Here is a 20,367-nt window from a genome sequence, read left to right on the forward strand (position 1 = left end):
AGTCTGTTCTGTACTTCTGTGTCTCTTTTTCTGTTTTGCATATAGGGTTATCGTTACCATCTTTCTAAATTCCATATATATGTGTTAGTATGCTATAATGATCTTTATCTTTCTGGCTTACTTCACTCTGTATAATGGGCTCCAGTTTCATCCATCTCATTAGAACTAATTCAAATGAATTCTTTCTAACGGCTGAGTAATATTCCATGGTGTATATGTACCACAGCTTCCTTATCCATTCATCTGCTGATGGGCATCTAGGTTGCTTCCATGTCCTGGCTATTATAAACAGTGCTGCGATGAACATTGGGGTGCACGTGTCTCTTTCAGATCTGGATTCCTCAGTGTGTATGCCCAGGAGTGGGATTGCTGGGTCATATGGCAGTTCTATTTCCAGTTTTTTAAGGAATCTCCACACTGTTTTCCATAGTGGCTGTACTAGTTTGCATTCCCACCAACAGTGTAAGAGGGTTCCCTTTTCTCCACACCCTCTCCAGCATTTATTGCTTGTAGACTTTTGGATAGCAGCCATCCAGACTGGCATGTAATGGTACCTCATTGTGGTTTTGATTTGCATTTCTCTAATAATGAGTGATGTTGAGCATCTTTTCATGTGATAAAACTTCTTCTTGAAAGATAATACAGTATTTTGATGGAAGGTACTTCTCTATGACATTACTACAGATCTCATGATGGCTTGTGTCTCGGAATAGCTTTTCAAGAATGTTTGTATACCAAACAGACTTGGAAAATAGAGACAGTATCTTCCTCTTAGGCGAAGGTTGGGCAGAATTTCTTGTTGTTTAGTTACTGAGTTGTGTCCAACTCTTTGTGACCCCATGAACTGCAGCCTGCCAGACTCGTCTGTCCATGGGATTCTGTAGGCAAGAATACTGGAGTGGGATGCCACTTCCTTCTCCAAGAATTTATTTGAGCTCCTTTTATAAGATTGGGGTGCCATAAGCTCAGGGTTCCTCAGCTATAACACAAATTCACTGCATGAGCAAGCCCACTGGACCCGTCTGAGGGACTAGGGAGGCAAAGGGAAGTGATACAAACATGCAGCTCATGGGGCCAGCTGTGTTGTAATCAAGTCCTTAGTCTCGTGTCTACTTCCAGCATCCACGAAAGTGCAGCTGGCTAGGGTAGTAACTGGTGAGAAGGGTAAGATTCTCAGACTCTTCAGTTCTTGATATACTTTTGATAACAAAATAAGAAAACTGAATTGTCATGCAGTAGTGCCAATTTAGGTCACTTATTGCAACATTCTTCTACATGACCCTATTACTCCTCCATCTTCATATGATTTTGATCTCTTCTAGCAGAGTGGGGAACAACTGACAAGTAACAATAAACTAATTTCTAGGATGATGAGAAAGGAAAATGTTTCAAGAAAATAAGATCATCAAGATTCATTATGTATCTTAGATTTATTTGCATGTGTGCTCAGTCACGCAGTTGTGTCTGACTCTGTGACCCCATGGGCTGTAGCTCACCAGGCCCCTCTGTCCATGGAACTTCCTAGGCAAAAATGCTGGAGTGGGTCGCTATGCCCTCCTTCAAGGAATCTTCCCGATTCAGGAGTCGAACCCGTGTCTCCTGTGTCTCCTGCATTATAGGCGGATTCGTTTCTGCTGAGCCGCTGGCAAAGCCTTCTTAGACTTATAATAGGCTCCAACAGATCCATATGGTATTTGCAAGAGAGAATGAAGTTTTTCTATTTAAAAATAAGGAAAATTTCTCTTTGTGCTTTGTAAGATATTTTAAAAGAAAAAACTCAGTTCTTACCAAAAGAAATCAATAGATCAAGATTGGATCCAACTGACCCTAACAGTATCACCAAAGATTAATCTACCCTTGGCAAGTTCTTTGCCTTTTACCGTCACCTCTCAGAATCCTCTTCATTCTTTTAGTGCCAAATTTCTCCTTCCTGAGATGGGAGCCTTTATAAACCGCTTATGTGGAGTCTGATATGAAGTCTGGTAGTTCATGAAGTACTCATCCTATGCTGCCTTGTAAGATAAACCATGCTTTATACTCAGTCCTTTATATGGGTTAGTTGATGATCATTTATTGAATGGAAAAATGAATGAAAGAAACGAGTGAATGGCCAAATGAGTGTGACATTATAGAGCAGGGACTAACCCAAAGGTAGGAAAGAGGAGAAATAAGAAGAGAGATGAGGGAAGAAGGTAATTTACACATTTTAGTCAATAAGCCAAAAGCAAACTGATTGAATAGACAGTATGCTTAACACTGATTTACAAAACAACATATTTGCTTTCAAACTCTTTAAATAGCTTCCAAACATACTGTTTTGCAAATTGGCTGATTTATTAACATTTATTAACATTTATTAAAATTAGAGAATTAATCATTTGGTAAACTCGTGACTGGGCAAATGTGTCCCTGAAGTTAAGCCCAAGAAAGTTATACTTCAGTAAGAAGTTAAAAGTAAGCACCTTATATTCTTGGAAAATTTTTAAAAAGTAATGTTTGAGAAAGAACCTCACAACTATTGCTTTAGTAGATTGGAAATAATATGTGGTAGGCAAAGAATTGGATGAAGCACAAGCTGGAATCAAGATTGCTGGGAGAAATATTAATAACCTCAGATATGCAGATGACACCACTCTAATGACAGAAAGTCAAGAGAAATTAAACAGCCTCTTGATGAAGGTGAAAGAGGAGAGTGAAAAATCTGGCTTAAAACTCAACATTCAAAAAACTAAGATCCTAGCATCCAGTCCCATCACTTCATGGCAAATAGAAGGGGAAACAATGGAAACAGTGACAAACTTTATTTCCTTGGGCTCCAGAATCACTGTGGATGGTAACTGCAGTCATGAAATTAAAAGATGCTTGCTTTTTGGAAGAAAAGCTATGACAAACCTAGACAGCGTAGTAAAAAGCAGAGACATTACTGTGCTGACAAAGGTCTGTCTAGTCAAAGCTATGGTTTTTCCAGTAGTTATGTATGGATGTGAGAGCTGGACAATAGAAAAGGCTGACCTCCAAAGAACTGATGCCTTCGAACTGTGGTGTTGAAGAAGAGTCTTGAGAATCCCTTGAACAGCAAGGAGATCAAAGCAGTCAATCTTAAAGGAAATCAACCCTGAATATACATTGAAAGGACTGATGCTGAAGCTGAAGTTCCAATGTTTTGGCCACTTAATGCAAAGAGTCGATTCACTGGTAAAGACCCTGATGCTGGGAAAGACTGAAAGCAGGAAGAGAAGGGATGACAGAGGATGAGATGGTTGGATGGCATCACCAACTCTATGGACACGAGTTTGAGCAAACTCCAGGAAATGGTGAAGGACAGGGAAGCCTGGAGTGCTGCAGTCTGTGGGGTTGTAAAGAGTAAGCAACTGAACAACAACAGAGGCACAGAATACAAGATGGTATGGGTAGAAAAGACATGAAATTAATTCAGTGGAAATTAACAAGACTACATCCAACAGATGTGAAGGCAGAAGAAGACCAGACTTAAAGAGCACATGGGAGATGGCTCAGGTTAGTAAGTCTCACCCATGACTGCCGACTGGAATCATCCGAGGAACTTTAAAAATTACTGGGTCCTATCCCAGGTCAACAGAATCTGGAGGCAGGAATGAGTTGAACTAAAATTATTAAGTAAGAACTATAAGTCTAAATTTCTCAGATGCTACACTTGAAATAATTACACTGAATTTTGGGAGTAAAATGCATATAACACACCGTGCCAAGACACATAGCCTATGTGACAAAACTAGGACTAGAATGCAAATGTCCCAATTAATGAGCCAAATATTTCTAGCCTGTATATTGCTCTTGTGACTGGTAAAGGTCGTGTACACATAAAGGAGGAATAATTGTTTTAAATTAGACAAGGACTTTCCCATCCTTTACCTCATCTGATCATCTCACCAAATCTGTGACACAAATAGGGTAAGGATTAGGCCCACTTCATGGAACATAGAACTTGGGATAAGAGGGGTTATGTGAGTTGTCCATGTGAAAGCGCCAGGACTCACAAACAGGTCCTTTAACTCTCAGGGCACCAAATCGTAATCATTCTCTAAGAAATCTGGAGGTCACCTGGCTTTTGCCTTACTCTTTCAGTCAACTCCTTCATGTCTGGGAACAAATACACTCTTCTTCAAGGAAAAAGTAGTGTCTAATGTAAGAGGGTATTACAAAGCAAAACAAGTTCTGAATTAGAAATGATAGGGAAAGCCAAAACAGTTTAAGTTCTCTAAGAGGATATAAAGGAAGTACTTCATGGAATCCAGGTGTTTTAAGTCAGTGAGTTCATCTTTAATGTGTTTTAAACTATCTGGTTAATGTCTGATGACAATGAAACAAACAAGTCAAGGATGTGTTTTATTGGCCTCTGCTATGGATTTAGGTAGAGAGCGAGGTGCTAGTAGAGAAAAACATTGAAGAAGCTCCAGAAAATCATTGATGGAACACCAACTATGCAAAATAATTAAGAACAGAGCCTAAAGAGAATAATGAGGGATGGGCTATTTTGATGGTTTGGTCTTTTACTGTTTGATGTTCACATATAATGCATTTGGGGCAATGAGAGGATAAAATCATTCACTAATGTTAAATAATTAACACAAGACTACTTTGGATATTTATATTAATGGTGCTAATAGTGACAGTTAATACTCTCTCCAGCCTTTCATCTGAGATCAAAGTTTGTTAAAAGCCATAAACAAACTTTACAAACAGTTGTGTAAGTGGAATTAGAGTATAAAATAAAAACGATGGACGGAGGCATCTAATACCACTGGGCAAGCTCAAGACAGAACTAGTAATGCAACCCAGGGCATGCCGGCTCTCTTCTTCACCATTCACAAGGCAGAAAACTAGATCAAAGCTGGTTTATTAGACAGCACTTACCATCAGGTTGAGGGCATATTTTGATAATTTTAAATATGGTTCAAGAATGTCAGTGTTGTATTATGACTTTACTTCTTGACACGCTCAAGGTAAATACAGGATCTGGTTGTTAATTCTCTTCCTCCTCACTTTGTATCATTCACTAGATATTTACTTAAAAAGCATTCCTCACTCATGTCATTACTCTCAATAGTCACAAGTGGAGTATATGGAACGGAAAGAACGTGGAGCCACTAATCAGGATGCTTGAATTCTATCTACCCCTAGTTTTGCCACACTTGGCTATTCATAAACTCCTATGGCCTCAGACTTCTTATTTACAGGTTGAGTGGTTTTGATGAGGGTCTCTAAGCATCCTTCCAGTTGCAATCGTCCCAAAATTATGAGATTCAGGGCAGCAGGGACCTGATCTACTAGATGCCCCAGGACATGACTGAATGGCATGGATTCAACAGGCATCTATTATATACATTTACATGATTCCGTTCAGTTCAATCTCTCAGTCGTGTCCGACTCTTCACAACCCCATGAACCGCAGCATGCCAGGCCTCCCTGTCCATCGCAAACTCCCAGAGTTTACCCAAACTCATGTCCGTTGAGTCGGTGATGCCATCCAACCATCTCATCCTTTGTCATACCCTTCGCCTCCCACTCTCAATCCTTCCCAGCATCAGGGTCTTTTCCAATGAGTCAGCTCTTCACATTAGGTGACCAAAGTATTGGAGTTTCAGCTTCAACATCAGTCCTTCCAATGAACACCCAGGACTGATCTCCTTTAGGATGGACTGGTTGGATCTCCTTGCAGTCCAAGGAACTCTCAAGAGTCTTCTCCAACACCACAGTTCAAAAGCATCAATTCTGTTCTCAGCTGTCTTTATAGTCCATACAGTCCATACAGTTCATATAGTCTCACATCCATACAGGACCACTGGAAAAACCATAGCCTTGACTAGATGGACCTTTGTTGACAAAGTAATGTCTCTAGTTTTTAATATGCTGTCTAGGTTGGTCATAACTTTCCTTCTAAGGAGGCGTCTTCTAATTTCATGGTTGCAATCATCATCTGCAGTGATTTTGGAGCCCCAAAAAATAAAGTCAGCCACCATTTCCACTGTTTCCTCATCGATTTGCCATGAAGTGATGGGACCAGATGCCATGATGTTAGTTTTCTGAATGTTGAGCTTTGAGCCAACTTTTTCACTCTCCTCCTTCACTTTCATCAAAAGGCTCTCTAGTTCCTTTTCAATTACTGCCATAAGGGTGGTGTCATCTGCATATCTGAGGTTATCGATATTTCTCCCAGCAATCTTGATTCCAGCTTGTGCTTCATCCAGCCCAGTATTTCTCATGATGTACTCTGCATATAAGTTAAATAAGCAGGGTGACAACGTACTCCTTTTCTTATTTGGAACCAGCCTGTCGTTCCATGTCCAGTTCTAACTGTTGCTTCCTGACCTGCATACAGGTTTCTCAAGAGGCATGAAGTAAATTGCTTGAAAGCAACTTTTCATAGGGTAGAAATTTGTGAAGATTAATTTTCTAATTCCTCCTAGATTAGATTTTCCTTGTAGCTCAGTCGGTAAAGAGTCTGACTGCAATGCAAGAGACCTGGGTTCGATCCCTGGGTCAGGAAGATCCCCTGGAGAAGGAAATGGCAACCCACTCCAGTATTCTTGCCTGCAGAATCCCATGGACAGAGGAGCCTGACAGGCTACAGTCTATGGGGTCACAAGAGTCGGACACAACTGAGAGACTACACGCCACAACACAGGCTAGACTGGGTAAAAGACTTATAAAAATATCACCTCATCCGATACAACCTTTAAAAGAAAGAAAGAAAGAAATGTAGAGGGGTTAAACAACTTGCCCAGAGTTATGCGCCTGATTATCAGGGAGGAAATGACTAGAAATCACCTTTTTTGACTCTAAATCAGATACTGTTTTACTGTATCCCTTTCTATCATTTTAAACTAGGCATATAACAAGTTTCAGCTGAAACCTGTATGTAATTGGTTAAAATCTGATACACAAAATGAAAAATGCCCAAATCAGCTTTTCATGTACAGGCTGCTTCCTAAATGTATGTGACAGACACTACTTCCACCACCTATATATTAAGGGTGTAATACCAATATAGATCTTAAAAAAAAGTAATACACTATTATTCTGAGATTTCACCTAGATATGCTCTCTTAAAGAGAATAAGCGGCATTTCATATATGCATTATGTTTTTCAGAAAGAGAGTTCAGAAAGTGTTTTATAGTATACACTTATACTATCCTCACAATACAAAGTAAGATCTTTCACCCAGAGAATGCACTGTTATTGACAGTGTTTTGAAGAGGACTATAAAACACATTACTAAACAAGCAGTTGGGCATCCTGACTACTTCTCAGTACCAGCTATGAAGCTGTCTGTCTGACCTCTAAACACTGAGCAATTCCATAATCCTAAATTCATCCACTGGTGAAGCTGCGTTCATTCTGTAATTTCTCAGTGACACTTTTCCTATGTCACCGCATTTATGCACAGTTTGACAGGGCTCTGAGAAACCATTTTTGCAGACTGAAGGAAGTCTTAGACTTTTAAATTGGTCATCACCCTTTGCCACAAGGTTTGCAACTCTGTATAAAACAGCCAGCTTCTTTCAGCAACACTTTCTTCATTTGAACATGAGCACAGTCATGTGTTTGAAATTTAACCCTTTGACGCTGACCCCATTATTGGAAAACATACACATTTTAATACTAATGCAGAATACGGGCTCCATGGTCGGGGACAAGGTGGTGAAAGGAGAAAGTCTAGATTGTTTCAACCAAGATCCCTCATGAGAGATTCATGAGGATATTTCCGTTTGCCCTCGATGCGAATATACAGAAGGTAGACGAACATTAGAGCAGTGGGAAACTTGGCAGAACGGGCTAGGACAGGGTTTGTGCAAAACCTTTTTCCGGTTTCAGTTTGAATGGGTTCCCAGGAAGTGTCAAGTTCGAACAAATCCAAAATTTTACAATGTAGCTCGGCCAAAACTGCTGAGATTCACCTGATTCTGGGTCAAAACCGTACAGAGCACACTGCGTTTTATTTGGGGTAAGGCCAATTTGACTGAACCTTTCAGGCAACTTCAATGACAGGCTTATAGCCTTGGCAAAACCAAAAATGAACCTAGCTTGATCTTTGGTTCTGAAACAGCAAGTTCTGGCTTTATAAAGAGATAAAGGCAAGTCTTACTCAGTTTCAAGATTCTGACAAATACTTAGAAGAGGCACTGCAGATAATTAACCATTATTTGACCACATTTACATACTCAAGTCAGTTATTTCCTGAGCTAAACCGGGACACTTCAGTCAGTACGTTAACTCTACTGGGTCCATATACTTCTAAGTGCCTGAGAGCTGAATCTGGTGTCCTAACAGAGAATAATGGTTCTTCTTCAGTAACTTATGTGCCTGTAGAGTAGCTTGAAGCACAATTAGTGCTGGACCCACAGTGTGAGGGCTTCCCAGGGGGTGCTAGTGGTAAAGTATCCGCCTGCCAATGCAGGAGACGCAAGAGATGCAGGTTCGATCCCTGGATTGGGAGATCCCCTGCAACAGGAAATGGCAACAGGCTCCAGAATTCTTGCCTACAGTGTACGGGGTCTCAAAAAGCCGGACACGACTGAGTGAGCACACGCCCCATAGTGTGAAGGAAAGAAAACTGAAAGTAAATTCCCAACAGTAGTAGACAAGTGAAGTCAGAGTACACAGCATCATTTAGTAATTTCCAGAGACATGCTGGCAAAGTCTTGTACTCATGGCCATCAAGATCTTGAAGACCAACTGGTGTGCATAGTTCAAGTCTGGTATCACTAAAACTGGCTGAATGAATCCTTTGGACATGTGCGTAAGGCTCTAGTAGATTTTTAAAAGTAGAAATCATATTCCTAAGAGATTTCCTGTGTCTTGTAATTTTTCTCCAATAGGCAAATTTGTGTATGTATTTCTCCGTAGAAGCTACAGCTTAGGATGTATCCTATAAATCATGTTATCTCTGTGTAAGTATATCCTAAAAATATAGGAAACTTAGGTTGTTTTAGGTAACTTTGATTTAAGAAGTTGATTAAACACTGATAATTGCAATTACACAATTACACGTTTGCTCTAAGTCAGTGCTTTTTAACGTTTGATGATATCCTCCCTAAATAATTATTTAAACTGTATATATCCCTTATTTGCCCCTCCCCCACCTTCCATACATACGCTTTTAAGTGGTCAAGATGTTTTTATTATAAGTTTAGGAAGTCGTAAAGGATCAAAATTCTGGAATGTAGTAAATACTGTCATTTTCAAATAAAACTTTTATATTACTCATATTAACTTGTCCAGTGAACTTTACTTTTATTAAAAAAAAAAAAACCCACTTATTTATTTATTTGGCTGTGTTGGGTCTTAGATGAGGCATGTGGGATCTAGTTTCCTAACAAGAGGTCAAACCTGGGCCCCTGCGCTGGGAGCATTGAAGAGTCTTAATCACAGGACCAGCAGAGCAGCTCCTCCAGTGAACTTCAAATTTCATGCATTTCTTACCACCACTTATCCATTTAAAAAATAACTAAATAGTATCCTCTTTAAAAGACAGATTTTATATGATTTCTTTTCACTTTGATTTCAACTCTGTTTTCCCTCACAGATTTTTATCCTAATATACAATACTTTTATCCTTGCAGGACTTTTGGTCATCCTACACACTTCATCCTTCTCTGTAAAAGAAATGCATATATATACAGAGAGAAGAACTGATTTTTAAAACTCTCTGTGACCAAAATGCTCGAAGTATTACACATTATTATGGATTCAATTATCATACATTCGGCATTATGTATATTAAAATTTCTTAGAAAAAATTAAATGTGAAATGTTAAAAAAACCCTAAGGCTTCCAAATGTGTATGTCTTACTGGGATGGATATAACTCCTCCTTCCCCTGTACTCAATTAGCCTATGTATCTAAGGGTAAACGCTAACTTTTTTTTTCAATAAGACAAGGTTTCGTTTCTATTTCTGTTTTTTGTTCCTATAGGTTTACTCACAGAGAAATCTTGTTCACATAAAAAAGTACATGAGAACGAAAGCAGTTGTGTTATAACAATGTCACGCAATTTCTTGAAGGCCTTCCTAGTTTTATGGCGAAGATTACATAGCGATCTGTCATCAAAAGTTAATTTTAATGACTACCATCTCGATTAGGTCTTCTTTCAACGTTGTTGAAAGCAAAGAATTAGAAACCACTTGACTTGCCAAAGAATTGTAATGTAGTTACTAGAGTCATTCGCTTTCTGTTTCTGGAAAGTATATCTAAAAGGCTTTATTTACCAAGACTAGTCAAATGACTACAACTGTTCTTTTTTTACAAAGAGATATTTCATTGAACTTAACATATGCAAAAAATAAAAATCTTGTTAATTTCAATACTGTTCTGTCAGTACAACATTTTAATATATCCATTTTATCTCAGTATTAAATATATTTGCATCCAAACCTTACAGCTGCAGACTGGCAAAGTCAGTTCTCACTGTCAAACAAATCAGCCACATCAGCCTTACTTTCTGGCAGAAAAAATTTTGACTTCATTTTTCAATTCTACATATTGTGTTAATGTGTCCTTGTGACAACCATCTCACTTCTCAATCATAATTCTAAGATAGACAGACGGATAAGGAATGGAGCCAGGCCAGTTTGTCACCTGGATAAAATAAGATACTGGCTTTCAACGATTTCTTTTCAACACTTCTTAACTTTGTTTTCTGGAGCTATACATTCTCTGATTATAGCAGGGTGGAGGAAGAGGTGAGGTCATTAAATAAACTATCTTTACTCCGCCTCAACATCAGTCAACGATACACGTCAATTTCAGAACAATTCATTCTCAACAGTCCGTATATCTAATACAACTCTTTGTTCTTATCAAAAATATATGCATGACCCAGAAGGACAAGTGGAGAAGGAAATGGTAACCCACTCTAGTACTCTTGCCTGGAAAAGCCCATGGACAAAGGAGCCTGGTAGACTATAGTCCATGGGGTTGCAGAGTCGGACATGACTGAGCGACTTCACTTCACTTCAAGGACAAGATGCTTTACTTTAGTGACTTGATTAAAGGAGGACATGAAGGCACCCAAATCATAAATTGTCCCTTCTCTGGCACCCTGAAGTGCCTGGGGCATTTGCCATCAAGGGAGAAGGAAGCCTTTCTTCTGTGCAGTGGGAGAAGGTGGGTTATGAAAGGTAAGAGGGCCTCCTCAAGCAGAGCTATTTTAAGAGTGCAGGTAGAAGCTGAGGATACATCTGATTCTCTTAAACCTTTTCGTGTCTGACTACCCCTTCAAAGATCTTTGTGTACTCTTGGGAGTGACCTACTAGAAGACCATGCTCGAACTCACCAGCTCTCTTTGAAATTACTGTCAAGGACAGCATTAATCATTTTGCTATAAAAAGAAAAGAAAAGAAAAGGACTGCTCACATGTTCCTACTCTCTTTGCTTTTTGGTGAAATGTCATAGATACAAATGAGTACATAAAACATATACATAAAGTGAAATGACAATTTTTGTGGCTTTAATTAGTATTTCTTTGATTATGAATGAAGCTGAATATATTCTTACATGATTCTTTTCCAACTGAAATGCTTGCTCATGCCTTTTACCCTTTTTCTTTAAATCTGGGTTGTTTATTCTTTTCTAATTGCTTTGTTGAGCAATAAGATTTGTATACAAATTGATTCGACATAAACTGCTTGTCAGTTATATCTTCTGCTACGAATAAATTCTAAATGTGGATTGCTTTTAATTCTTTTTATGTTGTCTTTCTGATTTATGGAAGTTCTTAATTTTGATGTGGTCACATCAGTCGTTTCCTTTATCATCTCTATTTTCAGTGCCTCCCTCCTCCTAGAAACCTTCCAAAGTCCTAAGATCATGAACATAGTAAACTATATACTGTGTTTTAAAGTTTTACAGTTTCATCAATCACATTTAGGCTTTCAACCACTTTTGCATCTGAGATAGGGGTTCAATTTCATTCACTTTCATATCATCTATTAAAAAGTCCACCCTTATTCCCCTGATAGTGATGAGCAGTGTGTCAGACATCAAGCTTCTGTGTATAAGATTTGTTTTTGGATTCTCTGTATGAAAACAGAGAATATATATATATTTATATATTCCCGTGTCAAGACTATACTATCATAATTTCAGTAGCTTTAATAAGGTTATATATATATATATATATATAGCCAGGACTGATGCTGAAGCTGAAACTCCAATACTTTGGCCACCTGATGCGAAGAACTGACTCATTTGAAAAGCCCCTGATGCTGGGAAAGATTGAAGGCAGGAGGAGAAGGGGATGACAGAGGGTGAGATGGTTGGATGGCATCACCGACTCAATGGACATGAGTTTGAGTAAACTACAGGAGCTGGTGATGGACAGGGAGGCCTGATGTGCTGTGGTTCATGGAGTCACAAAGAGTCAGACATGACTGAGCGACTGAACTAAACTGATATATATATATATATATATATCTCACTTCCCTTGTGCTCAGTTGGTAAAGAATCCACCTGCAATTCAAGAGACCCTGGTTTGATTCCTGGGTTGGGAACATCCCCTGGAGAAAGGAAAGACTACCCACTCCAATATTCTGGCCTGAAGGATTCCATGGACTGTATAGACCATGGGGTGACAAAGAGTCGGACATGACTGAGCGCCTTTCACTTTCATATATGTTAGGAAAACACCCCCACCTTGTTCTTTTTCAGAAGTATCTTGACTATTTTAGAGTGTCTTCCTATAAAGGACTGAATTTTTGGTTAGATATTTTCCTGCATATTTTGCATTCTTTGTTATTTTTGTATTGATATATTGCTTTTAATTACCTTTTCTTAGGAATTTTTGCTGGAGTTGGAAGTAAAATGGGCTTTCAAATAGTGGTTTTTTTATCAAACTTGTTAAACTCTATTTCTCATAATTTAACTACAAATTCCTAGAGTTTTTTTTATACAAACAATACTATTATTTGCAAATAATGATAGTTTTACAGCTCTGGCTAATACCACCAAGACAGTGTGTAATACAAACTGCACAATGGGGCACCCTCTGCTTACTCCTGGCCTTAAAGAGGAAATTTTAAAATGCATGGAATTTCTTTTTTCACATGGCCTTTATCAGATTAAGGAAGTTCCCTTCTATTCTTCTTTGCTAAATGGTTTATGAAGATGATAATGATATCAAGGGAATTGCATGCTAAGTTGCTTTAGTGTCTGACTCTGCAACTCTAAGGACTGTAGCCTACCAGGCTCCTCTGTCCTTGGGATTCTCCAGGCAAGACTGCTGGAGTAGGTTGCCATCTCCTCCTCCCAAGGAGCTTCCTGACCTAGGGATCAAACCTGCATCTCTTATGTCTCCTGAATTGGCAGGTCAGTTCTTTACCACTAGCACTGTCTAGGAAGCCCAATCAAAGGAAAAAATGCTTCTTATTCATCTATTGAGATGACCTTATTAAATTTATTTCCCCTTAATCTGTTTGAATTATACTATTTTTTTTAATATTAAACCAACTCAAGTCCTGGAATAAACTCAATTGATAAATTGGTAATTTGTCAGTGTTTATAAATAATTATCCTTTTCATACATTCCAGGATTTATTCTGCCAATATTTTGTGTACAATATTTTTGCATCCATGCTAATGTGTGAATAGCTTCTTAATTTCCATTATTTATACATTCTGTCTGATTTTAACTCAAAGGTTATACCCATTCCTACTGAGTTGAGCATGTTTATTTTCTACTATAATTTATTTTTTGACCTTTGAGTTGTTTAGAAGTTTACTTTGAAATTTCCAAAAGTCGATGGCTTATTTGGTTCTTTATGAATCTTAAAACTAGTTATAATCATGTCACTAAATTTTGGTGCACAGATACGTGCAAATTCTAGTTTTCACTAAAGGCAAAAAAGCCACATACACGCTTTCCCTGTCTTTCTCTTCTCTAGTCACAACACAAATCTGAGGACCGGAGCTGAGCCAGGCATCTTAGATCAGGAGGAGAGAGGGATATACTGGAGATGGAAGAGCAAAACAGCAAAAGAAGTCTGAGCTTCTGTCACCCTACCTGCCATGGACGCAGTATATTTGGACTGTTACACAAGAGTGAAGCTAATTTCTCTTATTTTTGGATTTCTCTTAACTGAGGTCATGATAACTCTAACTAATACAAAAGTATGATAATCTAAATTATCATGGCATTTATGGAAATGAAGACAGATTTGAGGGGTGATGTGAAAAACAGACTTTATATATCCAAGCTGCTTCCCCTTCCCTTGCATTTCCCAAAAGTGAGTCTTAACTGTATTGCCTGTACCTCTTCTTCGCCCTCAACCTCCCGCTTACTAAGTGTGCCAGTTCCTTTCTAGAAATAAGGGCACTCACCTTAGCTCTGCCTTTCTGGCACCACACTGTCCCAAACCCTGATTTTCCAAGCACATCCCTGAGCTCTATGATCTCCACACACACTTTCCATTTCCCTCCTTCAGCCTTTCACCACTGCGCTCCAGCTGTGCTCCTGTGCACACACTCATCATGCCATAATCCCTGATTAAAAACCATTAATACTTCCTATCGGTTTAATAGCTGTGTTACCAACTCTCACCTCCAGACCTTGTAATGCCAATGACAGAGAATGAACAGCAATCACAGTAATTCTTTCCAAAGGAGGAGCCCAGAATCCTTCCCAACAGAAAGTTTCAGTAGTCAGTACTACGCTCATCAGTAGGAACTTGCACTCAAGTAGAAACCCGCTTGTTCGCCTGATCACTTCAGTTGCTCAGTCAAATCTGACTCTTTGCGATCCCATGAACTGCAGCACGCCAGGCTTCCCTGTCCACCACCAGCTCCTGGAGCTTACTCAGACTCATGTCCATCGAGTCCGTGATGCCATCCAACCATCTCATCCTCTGTCACCTCCTTCTCCTCCCACCTTCAATCTTTCCCAGCATCAGGGTCTTTTCAAATGAGTCAGTTCTTTGCATGAGGTGGCCAAAGTATTGGAGTTTCAGCTTCATTATTAGTCCTTCCAATGAATACCCAGGACTGATGTCCTTTAGGATAACTGGTTGGATCTCCTTGCTGTCCAAGGGACTCTCAAGAGTCTTCTCCAACACCTTGAACTTGTCCAACTCCTTGAACACAGCTCAAAAGCATCAATTCTTCGGCACTCAGCTTTCTTTGTAGTCCAACTCACATCCATACATGACTACTGGAAAAACCATAGATTTGATTAGACGGACCTTTGTTGGCAAAGTAATGTCTCTGCTTTCTAATATCCTGTCTAGGCTGGTCATCACTTTTCTTCCTAGGAGCAAGCATCTTTTAATTTTCATGGCTGCAGTCACCATCTGCAGTGATTTTGGAGAACCCCAAAATAAAGTCTCTCACTGTTTTCACTGTTTCCCCATCTGTTTGCTATGACAGGACCAGATGCTATGGTCTTCATTTATTAAATGTTGAGTTTTAAGCCAGTTTTTTCACTCTTCTCTTTCACTTTCATCAAGAGGCTCTTTAGGTTTTTCACTCACTGCCATAAGCGTGGTGTCATCTGCATATCTGAGGTTATTGATACTTCTCCCGGCAATCTTGATTTCAGCTTGTGCTTCATTCAGTCTGGCATTTTGCATGATATACTCTGCATATGTTAAATAAGCAGGGTGACAATATACAGTCTTGACGTTTCCTTTCCAGATTTGGAACCAGTCTGTTGCTCCATGTCCAGTTCTGTTGCTTCTTGACCTCTATACAGATTTCTCAGGAGGCAGGTCAGGTAGTCTGGTATTTCCATCTCTTGAAGAATTTTCCACAGTTTGTTGTGATCCACACAGTCAAAGGCTTTGGTATAGTCAATAAAGCAGAAGTAGATGTTTTTCTGGAACTCTCTTGCTTTTTTGATGATCCAACGGATGTTGGCAGTTTGATCTCTGGTTCCTCTGCCTTCTCTAAGTCCAGCTTGAACATCTGGAAGTTTATGGTTCCGGTACTGTTGAAGCCTGGCTTGGAGAATTTTGAGCATTACTTTGCTAGCGTGTGAGATGAGTGCAATTGTTCAGTAGTTTGAACATTCTTTGGCACTGCCTTTCTTTGGGATTGGAATGAAAACTGACCTTTTCCAGTCCTGTGGCCACTGCTGAGTTTTCCAAATTTGCTGGCATATTGAGTGCAGCATTTTAACTGCATCATCATTGAGGATTTGAAATACCCTGTATGCCTGATATCAAATCTAATCTCCTGGGTTTATATTTCAAAACTCCAAAATGTCTATCATTGTTTTAAAGTTTTATAGCTAATGAGTCTATAAGAAAAAAAAAAAGTGAAAGCCTTTGAAATGGATCAAAAACTTACTGGTTATCTTCGATGAGAAACTCGTTTTTGCTTAGCAGATCCTTCTGGGTTTTTGATTCAATGGGATCTCTATACTAGTCATTGTCTTTGATCTATTCATAATTTGCTATGCAAATGATTCTTGTACACAGACATGAAAGAAATTTTATCTGCAGGGGGGTTCATTTGATTTCCTTCCTCCACTATGGAAGAAGCCAATTTTGCCTCTATTTTAAATTCACTGCAGGACTCTAGTGCTCTTTGAATGTTTCTTTACGTGGGTAATATCTAGCTCATTCTCTCATTTAAGTTAGTGAGTTAAACTCATTTGTCATGAGTTCATTTTATATTTCTATGAGAGTCATGATTTCATGATTTTGCCTTTAAATTAAAAAAAAAAAATCCTTCTAACAAACTCTTGTTTTCATTATTCCTTTTAAACTTTGATTCCATCCCCAACATACAAAGTCTTCTCTGGCTTTCTTCCTGACACCACTGATTCTTCCCATGTCAGGGATGAAATCTAATCTCCGCCATAACCTCAAAATACAAAAGTATGCTTTTCCATGATGAACCTAGACTGCAATGACGTCAATTTATTTTACAATTATAGTTTCTTTGTAATGCCTTCTACAAAATGCACTGTTTCATTGACATATTGCAGACACAGTCTATTTATCTTACAGCGTTAATTTATATGCAAGTAACTTCTCTCCTTAATTAGACTGCAAGTTCCTGGAGAGAACTGATCACAACTCATTTCCTTTTCTACTCTTCACTGTCTACGTAGTACGTAGCGCCCAATAAATACCCACCACCGGGTCCCATCCATGGCCCGTGAACGGAGGCTCTCTCAAGCACGATTTCTTTCAGGTAATCACTTAACTTTATTTAGGTAACCAACCTACTATCTTGTGGCAGAAGGTGATTCCTCCCTAGAAAAACTCACACTAAACTTTCATGAAGATCACTGGAGCTTCGTGAAACACCAAACAAAGTGTGGTACTAATCAGAAAGTCTAGAGAAAAAATAATTAATTGATATGCTTCTAGGTACTTTCCCCCCTCAATTATCAGTATTGTGTATACTTATATTCATAAGAACAGTCTATGTGAGGGTTACACGCATTCAGTTCGACATTCATTCTCTGATTCTACAAATGTTTATTGATTTTCAACTATATGTTAGAAACTTTTTGCAGGCCTTGACAATGCATTTGTAAATAAAATGTAATTTGTAATCCAAGATGCTTACCTGCTAATGAAGAAGGAAGAGGAAAGGATAAGAAAAGAGGAGGGAAATAGAGACAGCTGTGACCTAAGCATATAGATAATTGGTGACAAGTCAAATTAAGTTGCTCTTATTTTGGGGAATTATATATACTGAACCTTTAAAATTAATTTAATATAAGTACAATAATGGAATAATGAAATCTCAAATTTTGCAGATCTGCATCACCAGAATACACATCCTACATTCAATGTCTTACATACCCTAATACCAACTAAACCAAATGAGAGACCACCAACATTTTTCTACTGTTTAACTGTTGAGTTGTGAGAGAATAATAAATGGTCTGGAGACTGCTGCCAGCATATTTGATTTTATGAACTATAAAATATTTTACCAGTTGAATAGTCTACCAAGTATATTAAATCTGCTCCTTATAATGCTATATGAAGTCAAAGGATTTCATAACATTTGAGCATTAACGTTATTACTGAGCATTTTCATTTTTATGGTTTTACTTATGATAATTATTTCAAATTAAAAACATCTTGAGAAAACTGCCACTGTTTAAATTTAAAAAAAACCTAGTTCATTTAACCAGTTTTATTTTTCTCATGATGACTTTTTATTCTTACCTTTATTCCTAGAGGAACCCTTAGAATAAAGCATTAAAGATTTTATATCATAGTACTCTGTTAGTAAAGAGATTTTGGAAATAAAAAAGACCAGCAAATACTAATAAATTTTACAGGCTTTATGTTGTATGTTGACATATTGGTATAATTAAAATGATTCAAAAAGAAATGAAAAGCAATCATATAATGATAACCTAACATTTGTTTGGTCCTAAATATTTTCACATATATTTTTCTCTTAATTCTCACAACAATCTGATAAAACAAGTTTAATTATATTCATTTTTACAGATAAAGGAATCAAGAAATAAGTGGTTTACTAAATGTGTAAGTGGCATTTTGTATGCTACACCCAGGTCCTCAAACTTTCTGCTTTTGTTCATACTTTTATAAAGAGAATTTAATTTATAAGCCAAATCCTATTGGCAAGACACTTTCTAAGGGTAAATAAAATATATGTAGAGGAACACTAGACATTTTATTCACTTACAGTGTCATCATACTAAAACTGAAAAAATCAAGTGTACTTTCCAAGTGGCCCAGTTAAAAGTACTGAATAGATTATTTACTCACTAGGGTCTAGATGCTGTCTATCAAAATCACTTGCTTACATAGGACTAAAATGTGCTCTATTAGCATCTTTCCTTTCCTCATACAAATTAAATATTTTATTTTTTATTAACCTTATTGTTTAAAAGCTTATGGTTTGCCTTCTCATGAAAAACATTAAAAAAATGACTAGTTCCAAGTCATTCAGTATTTTGTGTTTTCAAAGTTTTTAACACAAAATATACATTTCCAAGTATTTACATCATATTCTCTATATAGGTTTAAATATCTCCCTCTCTATATATTTATTTTTGAATATATGACACTTTATTGTTGAACAATATTTCATTGTAGATGGTATCATAATTTACAATTCTTTCAATTCAATTATCATGCAAATGTTTACTTATAAAACCATGTTTTTTTTAAAAAATTACAGAATCGAGTGATATCATGGCCCCAATTTTTCTCCAACAAGTCACTATTATGAGATCTGCTTGCTTCTATTCTTTTTTCATACATCATATGTTATCATTAAAGTATACATGTCATTTTATATCTTAAATTTGCTTCCATTTAACATTATATAATAAGCCTTTTCCATAATCATCGTGTCATTTTGGGCAGAATTTCACACTTTATCTAACCATTACTTTATTGATAAACAATAAGTTTTCTCCTCTTTTTTACTTTTTAAAAATATGTAAATCATTTTCCAATAAATGTTGCAAGCATATAACCTTTACATATGTGCCCTTAAAACAATGATTTCCTAACACCAGACTCCTGCAAGTAAGATTATCCAAAAAAAAAAAAAAAGGCTAAGTAGCTTTTATCATTATTTGAATATGGAAAAAAATATTGATTGTCTACACGCAAAAGTTCAAAGGATAAAATGGCATCCTAATTTCAGTATCTTATCAACTTTTAGTGATTGGGAAATATAGAAACAAATAAACATAATTACATTTAAGCTAATTGTGTTTTCCATAAATTAGTATATATTGGCACCATTTGTCTTGAGACAACAGTGACCACTTAGACACATTCTTTTTCTTAATGTTATTTTCATTTTAAAAGTCTGTATCTACATACCTTTCAGGTATAGTTTAGCTTATTGTTCCCTTTGAATCTTAGATGAAGTTTTAGAAATGCTTTCTGGAACTGCTTCCTTTGGGGAGTGCTCTGAAATCCACAACTGTACCCAGCAGTAATTCTGATAGAGGGAGAAAGAAAATGACCCAACTTACCGTTTCTAAGGCATTTACACGGTCCTGCAAATAAAGCATAATATACAATTATAAAAACAAAGCCATTAAAGTATCATTTCAAGTTTAGTTTTTAGATTTTTCCATTTATCTTCTATTAACATTTTTAAAATGTAAAAGATGAAAACTCCTACTCAGGATAATCTAAGAGAAAAACAATCATGAAACAATTACTTTTCTCACCTTGACTAGTGTTAGAACTACAAGGTTTAATTTAACTGTAAACACCATAAATTCAGGCTTGGTTACTGAGTGAAACAGATTCTAAGACTTCTGCATTGGTAAAAGTATGTCTATTTAATCAAACATAGCTATTAGACAGATCTGAACACATGAGCCACAACCAGACAACAGTAGCGATATAAAAGAGGAATTCAGCACACACACT

At 37.5% G+C, this 20,367-nt stretch overlaps 1 protein-coding gene across 5 annotated transcripts in view; it reads right to left on the reverse strand.

Annotated features, from left to right (window-relative positions):
* CEP128 (centrosomal protein 128) overlaps window positions 1-20,367 on the reverse strand; it is a 452,993-nt gene that overhangs the window by 43,948 nt on the left and 388,678 nt on the right. For 4 of the 5 annotated variants that reach the window (XM_065941397.1, XM_065941392.1, XM_065941393.1 and 1 more), the window contains one exon: window positions 19,962-19,985. The exons of the other annotated variant lie outside the window; for it this stretch is intronic. In XM_065941397.1, the coding sequence (XP_065797469.1) occupies window positions 19,962-19,985 (24 nt within the window). The remainder of the gene's footprint in view (window positions 1-19,961; window positions 19,986-20,367) is intronic. 5 annotated transcript variants of the gene reach the window in all.

Source organism: Muntiacus reevesi, chromosome 7, assembly GCF_963930625.1.
Source record: "Muntiacus reevesi chromosome 7, mMunRee1.1, whole genome shotgun sequence".
In the NCBI taxonomy this organism is placed as follows: domain Eukaryota; kingdom Metazoa; phylum Chordata; class Mammalia; order Artiodactyla; family Cervidae; genus Muntiacus; species Muntiacus reevesi.